This window comes from Microtus ochrogaster, unplaced genomic scaffold (assembly GCF_000317375.1).
Source record: "Microtus ochrogaster isolate Prairie Vole_2 unplaced genomic scaffold, MicOch1.0 UNK1, whole genome shotgun sequence".
NCBI lineage: Eukaryota > Metazoa > Chordata > Mammalia > Rodentia > Cricetidae > Microtus > Microtus ochrogaster.
In genome coordinates, this window is record NW_004949099.1 from 37,253,366 (window position 1) to 37,263,845 (window position 10,480).

The 10,480-nt window shown below is 40.0% G+C and overlaps 1 protein-coding gene across 1 annotated transcript in view; it reads left to right on the forward strand.

Annotated features, from left to right (window-relative positions):
- The first annotated feature begins 5,033 nt into the window (after positions 1-5,033).
- Cd163 (CD163 molecule) overlaps positions 5,034-10,480 on the forward strand; it is a 24,249-nt gene continuing 18,802 nt past the window's right edge. Inside the window, exons 1-4 of the mRNA XM_005365336.3 lie at positions 5,034-5,186; positions 6,119-6,202; positions 7,250-7,570; positions 9,264-9,587. Coding sequence (XP_005365393.1) covers positions 5,141-5,186; positions 6,119-6,202; positions 7,250-7,570; positions 9,264-9,587 — 775 coding nt within the window. The 5' untranslated portion in view covers positions 5,034-5,140. The remainder of the gene's footprint in view (positions 5,187-6,118; positions 6,203-7,249; positions 7,571-9,263; positions 9,588-10,480) is intronic.

Genomic DNA, 10,480 nt, shown 5'->3' on the forward strand with positions numbered 1-10,480 from the left:
TATTGCCACATGAATATATTTTATTTATTTAACAATTTATTTCCTATAATTAAACATTGGGGAAGCTATCTTTCACGCATACCCCCTCATCTCTATCACATTTCACTTTTTACTACACTCTTAGTTGGTGTTTAATTGGTGATATTATCTCTACATTTGAACATTCTTACTTTCCAATACTGCAGCCACAGTCATTGTTGAAAGAATTTTGAGCATATCATATCACGTTTGTTTTCAATACCTTCCTTGTCACTTGATATTCTTTATCTATAAATTATTGTTGGAAGGTAAGGTCTCCTGTCTTGAAGCAGGCATTGATATGGAGAGATAATCAAGACAGCAAATGAAATCCAAGCAGAGCATACGGTAGAACAATTCCTGGAACTGCTGCTTGAGAAAGACTTTGTCATGAGGCACATGGACAAAGCAGAAGTCCAATTACTCAAATCAATAAACTATCAATGAGTTTGGGAATCAAAGCCAATTCTCTGTCAGGAAACAGACAATAATCAACAATTTATATATAATAAGCATATATTACATGTGCCAACGTCCACACTTTACAGATTCTAAGTAAATAGTTGAATTTGCAAAGGCACAGCCTCGATTTAAATTCAACATGATAGAGTACCAAAGATACTGAGATAAAGGTCAGTATTAAATTAATTAAGACTGAAGACAGGGAAGTGTGGGATATTTTCCATGAGGAAATTAGATACAGGGCTGAAGAAATGATCAAGATGATCAAGAAGTAAGAGTTGACAAAGTTGAAACAAAAGAGCTCTGACATTCTACCACATGGAATAATCAGGTCTACACAGCCATTCTCCCTGGACTGCAATAGAACAGAAAGCTAGAAAGCTAGAGGGGCTGTTTATCCAGTAATTAGTAGAGCCTAAAAAGGAAAAAAGAAAAGAGGAAACATTGAGCTGGGGATGCAACAATCCCATCACTTGAGAAGCTGAGGTACAGCATCAAGAGTCTGTTTGACTTCTAAAAGTTCTCTCTGCCTCTATTAAATGTCCCTGATAAATTTGAGTTGCTTGTGATTTCTTGAAGCTCACTGAACTTGGCGTGAGCAGTTATTTTTGAATTGTCGGGTTGATCATTTATCCTCAAAGCTTTTGTGTTGGTCACTGTCACCTTATTTTATTCTCTTAGAGACATCTTGCTTTTTTGGATGTTCTTGATCTTTGTGGTCATATAAGGACATTTGAATATAAAATGTGTAAGTCTTTATTCCATACTGTGTCGTCTGACTTTTACTGTAACCATCCCTCTACAGAAAGCCTGTCTCAAATCCTAAGCAGACTGTCTTGGTCCCTGCACTCAATGAAGCACCATGCCAGGCCCTTAGCTCAGGACAGTCTAGCTGATGCCAAAGTTTGCATATAAGTTGCTGTGAACCTTATCTGCATCCTTTATTTGTAATTGATCCTCTAGGCCTATCCACATTTGCAATTTTTTCTGACAATGTCAGAACAAGTTAGCTAAGAAATTTCTCAGAATGATGGGGGAGCCACTCTAGAAACGGTGGATCCAGGGGTGTTCTCCAAACAGCTCCGTATGACTGTGGAATGATTCAAACAGAATCATTCATCCTGCCAGCTGAAGGAGCATCAAAGCTTGCATCCAAGGTTATGAGGTACTTATGGTGGTGACATTCCTCTGTTTAGATTCAGGAAGAATTTCTGTGGATCTAAAGACACCAGGGCACTCCTGCCCTGCTGTTCTGCTGAAGTCACTCTTCTCTGGTTATTTTTCTTTCTTTTCATTGAATTAATTTTTTTTTACTCTTTTCACATATGTACATACAGTATATGTGCATGCACATGAGCCACACATGTGTGTAGGTATCCATTTACATGGGTTAATGCACACATGTGGACGCCTGAGGCTAGTGTTGGGTGTCTTCCTCAATCACGCATCACCTTGAGGCAGAGACTCTTGACCTCATTGCTTTGACTTGTCCATGTCCCTGCTTACCTGAGCATTTCAGTTTGTCTGCCCTCAGTGCTGTGATTATAAACAGGGAATTAATGTGTCAAGAAAAAGAAACCATTACAGGCGTTCAGTGAAATTCATCCCATAATACCTCAACTTCAACAATCCTGAGATGGATAAAGTGTTACATAATTTGGCCAGTGTTCAAGGCAAGTGAGCCATCTTGGTTTGACCATTTAAAGCCAACTTTGACAGTGGCGATAATGAGAAAAAGACTTTCTAGGCAGACATTGAGAGTTCAGGACCTGTTTTTCAACTGTGTCAACAGCAGACACAAGGGTAAGTGAGCTACCTCTCACGAATTTGAGAAACCCTGTTAGAAGACGGTGATTAACAAGAATCTTAGCTGTTTATCTTATGTCTCATAGCTATTCCTCTTTGTCCAGATTAATATACACACAATATGATGTATCCTGAATAACACAAACCCATCTTTCTATGGCTAGTAAACAAGCAAGGATCAATGTTACTCTTTACCATTTGGACTAGCTGTGAACTTGCTGCATTAAAGATAACACACTATTCATCCTTTGACCACCGCCTGAAAGGGCCACTGGGTGCTAGTTGGTAGTTGTGTATTCAGTCAAACAGAGGCTCCTGTGCTTATGAAAATGCTGCCACCTTCTAGGGCTGTGGAAAGCCCTAGTGATATGATTAAGTACTCTTCATTTGCCCAGATCCTGGGGTTGATATAAATTGACAAGCTCCTAGTGGATTACCAATTATAAGAAATCTTAATATGAAGTGTAGACTGGGGTATGGTTTCAACAGAGTCAACATGCAGGGGAGGAAATAAACAGTAAAATTGCTTGTGGACACATATCTTGAGTCATTATTTGAAAGAGAATGTACTCACTATTGGTGTATTTGACCAAGGTGAGTCCATGACTGTGGAGGTCATGGTAGAAAGCTGAAGGGAAATTAGGTCATCATGAGACTGAAGGAGGTGCTTCTCTAAGGAGTCATGGTTTTAACTGATGTGAGGAAGGGATCCCTAAAGATAACCACAATCTTCATTAATTTAAATAAACTCTATCAGATTTCCCTTTAAGTGTATGCTTTATCAGAGAACAAGAAGTATGCTCAGGAAATTAAGTAGGATTACAAAATGTAGTAGAATTCTGATATTAAAGGAAGTGGAGGATGTCTTGAATCCAACACGCATGTTAGGAGACAGTGTTTATGGGTGACAGCTTTAGTGTATGAGTAAAGTCATCTCTGACATAGGAGATGAAGCATTTTCAAGGACAATGTCATTGACTAGGGTGATGTTGTGTAAGGAATTGGCATCACCCACTAGTGATGTCATCTAGATGTGGGGCTAAGGTATCACTTTCAAGAGGGGATCAACTTAAACTGATGTAGGCCTCTAAATCATAAGCCAACAAAAGTCACAAACCAGTTGTGACTGTCACCAGAATGGGGCATAGATGTGCCTGACTGTTTGGAGTAATTTATGTTCAAAAAGGATGCATATAAAAAACCCAATGTTAAGTTGGTCTCAGAGGAGTGTGGCCTCCATATGGTCACCAACTCTTATGGGATAAGATACAAAATTGAAAATGTGTAAAGAGCAGGTAAGGCCTAAGACAAGATGGAGAGTTCTAGAGACTTATTTGTTGAGCTGAAATTCAAAAAGGAGTGGGAAGACATGCATCGGGTTCGACCATTATGGAAGGTCTATTGAATCTATCTTCTAAAGATACAGCCTGGGTTATTCTCAGTAAAATGTGTGACTTGGGTTGCTTCCAAAGTCACAGTTCAGGAGGGAATAAGATGTCCTGGCAAGGCCTTTTTCTTTGGCTCTAGTATGTTTGGAGATTCAGATGGTTGTCATTTATGTTTTTAACACCTTTGACATGAGACTCCTAGAATATCCTACCATGAAGACAAGCTTTTAAGCAATGCTCAGTGGTTTACAGTAATGAAGAAGTTAGGATAGCCCCCTTATCAGCCAGGGTCTCCAGTGCCAATAACGATGGTCTCAAGGGTTGCAAAGCATGCAACTTCTTTGATCTTGTCATATACTGCGGACATTTTGGGGAAAGGGTAGAAGTCAACAGCTTCTACTAATTTAAATTTGTAAACAAAATTAATGAATGTAAAGCTGAGTATGGTGGCATATGCCTGTAGTACCAGTGCTGGAGAAGCTGAGGCAGGAGCATTGCCTCAAGTTCAAAGTCAGCCAGGCCAATCTGAGTGCTATGGTGGAAGTCCTTGACTCTTCCGTTATGGAGCCATTACTACTCATGACCAGCCTAGTGGTGTGCTCCATCCTTCAGAAAGTGCAAAGGCTGCCTGTGTGCTACATTCTTATGATCACCCAATAGACATGTCCATCTCTGGAAATCATGCCAAAAGCGAAAATAATGACAAGCACCATGTTTTCTGTGTTTTCACATAATTTAACAATGTCTCTATTACTGTTTTTTGAATGTGTTAAATTTATTAGTCAAAACAAAATTAAAGGGTTGGAGGAATAGCTCAATAGTAGACACTTGCCTAGTATCTTCAAGACTCGGGGTTAGAACCCAGCCCTGAATAAAGGTAATAAACTTCAAAAATTAAAAATAGGGCCTTGAAAGATGGCTTAGCCATTAGGAGTATTTATTTGCTGCTCTTATAGAGGACCAAGTTCTGTTCCCAGCACCCACACGGTGGTTCATAACTTCTTATAACTTCAGGTTCAGCGATTCCAATAACCTCTCCTGGAACCTGTGGATACCCACACACATGTGGTACATATATATAAATATATATATATACATATATGTATATATATATACACAAGCAGGCACACACACATAACATAAATAAGAAATAATCAAAGTATTCAATCAACAAGAGTATGAATGAATATACTTCCTAGTTTTTGTAAATCTATGGAAAGTGTTAAATTTTCCTTTGGTTGTTTTATGTCCCAAGGAGTGGGGGAAGAGGGCGAAGGCAAAAAAGAGTTCCCCTTTGAGTTTGACTCCTCCCTCATAGAGCTTTTCCGTTCTTAAGAATGAGACGATTATTTTAAGAACGAGATGATTGTTTTCATCCATGGTCCTCCACTTTCTTACGGAGAACACTTCTATATGTGCAATAGCACAAGGAGACAGAAGAGCCATAGAAATCATTCAACTTTGGAATGGGCAGGCTCAGAATGGTTCTTCTTGAAGATGCTGGATCTCCCGGTAAGTGTGTTTCATTTATATTTACCCTTTAGTGGGGTTTAGAGGTGTTCTGATAGCAAGTGAATGTGGCTAGCATAGGAGAGCAAGGAATGGAAAGGGGCATTCAAAGTGTTTGTCATCAGTCGTAGATCCCAACCCGAAATCATAAGGAAGGAAGCAGTGATTGTACTAGTTTTATGTAGTTGCTGAGATGAACGATCAAGTCAGAACCTGAAGTAAGCAGAACTGCCCTGAGTATGATAACAGGAGTTGTCAAGAAAGATAAAGTATAGGAATCAACATTTATTAAAAGTTGATTTCCAGCAGATGTTTGGAGAAGCAAGTCAATGCAAAGTTCTACTTCATGGTGTGCATGGACCAGCTAACATCATCCCTCAGTTTACATGAGTGTTGAATTGTGGCCACTGTGGAGCAGAGAGATGAAATAGTACTAAGCATATTTGATGCTGTGTGTGGAGATGAGAAGGCTAACTTTTGGGTATTTGGGATGCCCAGTAGACTGTTTGTCCCCCTGCTGAGAATGTAAGCACCATTGGTGGAACAGTCGTGACATGAGAAATATCCATTCTCTTGTGAACTTACCGTCTAACTGTGTGGACCAGGTAGACTCAGAGAGTAACTGATGCTGAGAAGGTAGAGGGACAGAAAGCTCAGACTCCTGTCCTTGGTGTACAGAGAGCATTGCCACACCCTGTTTCACTGATGCCTCTTTAAGACCTGCCTTTAAAATTTGCTTCCATACTCAGTATTCTCGCAAATCCCCACTCGTAGGCTGCATGTAAGTTTGGGGTCTGTATCTTTCCTGTGTGCCACCAATTTGGAAGGAAGGATCTTTCTTTTTATTGGTTTGGTCTTGTCAGATTCTAAACCCTAAACTCTTCCTCTCCGGAATCTCTCATTAGTAAGCTTCACTTCTGTCCTTTGTCTCATAGGTTGCAAAAGGTTTGTCTGTTTAGGGATCTTCATTGTGGCCACAGTCTCACTTCTCAGTGCCTCTGCTGTCACTAATTCTCCTGGTGAGTATTTCATCATATTTACATATGGGCTTAACCCACTCTGATATGAATTGTCAAAGAAAATTCACAATTCTATGTATGTTAAGTATCTTCCATGCTCCACAGAGTTAGACACTTGCAGATCTCTTTGCACTCTGGTATACAACAAGTGCTGAAAATGTTAGTTTTTTCATAGACCCTCATCTTTCATTACCATGTTGACTCAGACATTAAAAGCACACAATAAAATTCTAAGCAAAAGACACTGAGTTGTTACCATGGTCTTCGCTCAAACAAAACAATCCCACATTACAGGAAGATTGAAAGCAGTGTGTGGCAGGCTTAAAGAAAAGAGGAGAAGAAAGCACAGAGTTTTGGGAAAAAGAGAATTGCAAAAACACTTTAATTAATTCAAAGCCTAAATTTTACATTTAAAAAATTTATTGCAGAAAGTCAGGCTGGTAGGCCCACTGGGTTCCTCAGTTAAGTCAAAGTAACAGAAAAAAAAGCATCCGAGGTAATCTGAGAAAGGGAAGGAGGAAACGGTTTACTTTGTCACCGAAGGTAAAAGGAAAATAACTCTCTTCCTTTCTGCTTTAAAAGACTAGTTTCAGGAGACTTCAACTGCTTTGTAAACTTTTATATAAATGTGTGAAATGGGTATTTAATCCCCTTCAACTTGTTTTTCCATCCCCACATGGTCACTGTCAACTTTATTTCTATTGAGTTTATGACAGGAAGAAACACACAGAGCTCACCCTGTGACACTCTGAGCATCTTCTCCTAGAAGGTATACACTGCCACGGCTAAGGGTACACAGCCATAGAACTAAAATTCCATAGATTACCGTGCTGTTAGCTTTCCCAGCTTTGTCGTCGTTCTACTTGAAGCCTGTGGTACTAATGAGTCTATCCGGTGCTGTAAAATCGCATTCTCCTATGATAGATACCACAGTGGGGTCAGGATGGTCTCCACTCTGACTCTAAGTCATAGGTAAGTCATCGAAAAGCCCAGCCTGCTCTCTGAACTCCGCTGGGCCATCATTGCTGTGTTCAATTGTTCTTGCAGGAGGAATGAAAAAGGAACTGAGACTGACTGGTGGTGAAAAGAACTGCACTGGGAGAGTGGAACTCAAGATCCGTGAGAAGTGGGGAACAGTGTGCAAGAACGGCTGGGGCATGAATGAGGTTTCTGTGGTTTGCCGGCAGCTAGGATGCCCAACTTCTATTAAAGCCCTTGGATGGGCTAACTCCAGTGCAGGCTCCGGGGACATCTGGATGGATAAGGTTTCTTGTACCGGGAATGAGTCAGCTCTTTGGGACTGCAAACATGAGGGGTGGGGAAAGCATAACTGTACCCACGAGCAAGATGTTGGAGTGACCTGCTCAGGTAAGGATTACCTGCGTTCAAAGCAAATCCCATGCACGTATTTCTGACTCATCCCTCTCTTGGAAAAAAATGCTGGGCTGAATTCTAGCACAATCATTCCCTGATGCTGTGGTTTTATGCAAACTATTTAATCTTTCTGAGCATCTGATAACTCAGTGATAAGCCACTTGCAGATCTCTTTGCACACTAGCATATAACAAGTGCTGAAAATGTTAGTTTCTTCATGGACCCCCATCTTTCATTACCATGTTAACTCAGCCATATTCATCTCTTCCTCCTCCTCCTCCTCATTTTTTTAAATTATTAATTTTTATGATGGGAAAACAAAAGTAGCATTTACAAGAAATTTTAAAGCCACGAGAAATCTTTCCAGGCTCTTACCTGTATAGAGAGTTGATATTCAGCTCTGACTTCCTTGGAATGCTCTCTGCTCTTATTTTCTTACATGATGAAGAGTGAAATTCAACTTACTTTTTAGAAGATTGTAAACTTAAAGGTGCAACCAGAACCCAATAAGAGGAAAGGAACCAATAGCCACTGGAGGCTCCCTGGTTTCATAGGAATCTGCGTACGTGAGATCCTTCACCCTAATTGCTGCTTAGTCTGCAGAGTCTACCTCTTGGGAGATGACAGCACACTAATCAACAGAAAACTGGTGTCAGGCCACTCCCCCAACCTCTGTGCTACTCACAGCTTAGCTTCACGATCTTTCTAGGTGATCAGTGCTAGGCCCGTTACTGAGTCACAGATCACTCACATATGAAGTAGGCTGTGATGATAGCAAGTAGTGCTTAAACATGTAAGAACTGAAGACTGTGGCATGTGGTGCACTTATGTATACTTTGATTATGAACGCTTACTCTTATTAATTGCCCATAATGAAAACAAGCCATGCTAGGTTGGGGGTCATTGGTTGGAGATTATAGTTCATAAAATGTAATTTCTTGTTCAAGAAAGAAAGTGCTACTAAACATTTTGTCCAATTGCACCTTCTGAAGTGCAGTTTTCAGCCAAAGTCTCCCTTCTTCGTGTATTTTACTCTTCACAGGAACTCATGGCATGAGAAACAAATTTCTGTTTAAAAAAATGAAAACAAAGCCTCCTCTTTTTGCTGAAAATGATAGTAAATTCCTTGGAGAGAAAACAAACTTTGATTCAGAAAACTGAAACAAATTATTTTCTCATAATTTTAAAGAAAGTGATAGCACATAATGTTTTGCAAATTGTTGTGTTTATTTAGGCATTTTCATCTTTGCTTTTTCTTATTTTCTAATTTCAAATTCAACATCAATTATTTATTCTCAGAACTCTTTTGCTATGGAGAGATTAAAATAAGGAATCTAAGCATTCAGTAAATAACCGTTTTCTCATTTTCAACAACTTGATTAGAAGGCCAATTTTCTTTTTTCTGCTTTTTCTTTCTGTATGTGAATAATGAGCCATATTGACCTTTTCTATAACAAAGAATATTTTGATCTATAATACAATTTCCTTGGAAAGTGGAAGTAAAGGAAAATCCTTATTGTTCATTGGATTTTAGCAGGTCAAAAATTTCCAATATGTGGAAATGGGTAGTATCTAAAGCCAAACACTATTGTTTAAGAATGTCATCAAATCCCAAGTATCCAGGAAACCCTAAATGATTCGTTGCTTATGAATAGAGTTGGCTTCCTAACCTTGGTCTTCTCTCTAGATGGATCTGATTTGGAGATGAAACTGGTGAACAACGGGGCCAACCGGTGTTTAGGGAGAGTAGAAGTGAAGTTCCAGGGAAAGTGGGGGACAGTGTGTGACGACAATTTCAGCAAAGACCACGCTTCCGTGATCTGCAAGCAGCTCGGATGTGGAAGTGCCGTTAGTTTCTCTGGCTCAGCGAAATTTGGTGCTGGTTCTGGACCGATCTGGCTTGACGATCTGATGTGCAGTGGAAACGAGTCAGCTCTCTGGGATTGCAAACACGGAGCATGGGGAAAGCACAACTGTGACCACGCTGAGGATGTTGGAGTGATCTGCTTAAGTAAGGATGCCTCGTGGCTTTCTGTTCTCTGGGACAGACGAAAGGAAAAGGTGCCGGGATTGTAAGCCCAAGTTCTTAAGAAGTCCCTGAACCTCTATCAGCTCATTACTGTCTCATGTGGGGTCCCAGCTCTAACGTTTGCGCATTCACTAACTGACATCAGGAAACTGAAGTAGTTTAGGGAGCCTGGGAAGTGCTGAAGGGATGGCTTTTTGAATAAGAGAGTCCTTGCTGCTCCTACAGGGGACTTGGCCTCAGTTCTCGGCACCCATGTGATGACTCACAACTGCCGATCACTCCAATTCCACAAGATCTGGTTCCTCTTTCCCTGATCTCTAAGGGTACTGCCCACACATGGTGCATATACATGCTCCGGCATACAATACACATGTAAACAATTCAAAATAAGTAAATGAGCAATTAAAACAGTTATGAGAAAAATGACAAATAACGAAATATAGTTCCATCATAAGGAGAGAGTTTAAGAAAATTATGAAGACAGGGTAAAGAGAGGCAGGGGATGCTGCGATGGAAGGGTACTAAGAGGAGACTTGAAAAAGGAAGGGGTAAAGAGAGGAGTGGCAGAGGGGTTAGAGGGGCCAGTAGCAAATTTTTAAAGCTTTTGTATATTCAAATATTATATTACATTTCTCCCTCATGACCCCTTATTCTTTCCTTGTCTTTCTCCCTCCTGTTAGTATTCTTTGTCCTTTTACACTGTTTTATTTCTACTTCCGTGTCATTTCTAGATAAGTAGGTAGAAGATAGGTAGATGATAGATAGATAGATAGATAGATAGATAGATAGACAGATAGACAGATAGACAGATAGACAGATAGACAGATAGACAGATAGACAGATAGACAGATAGACAGATAGACAGATAGACAGAT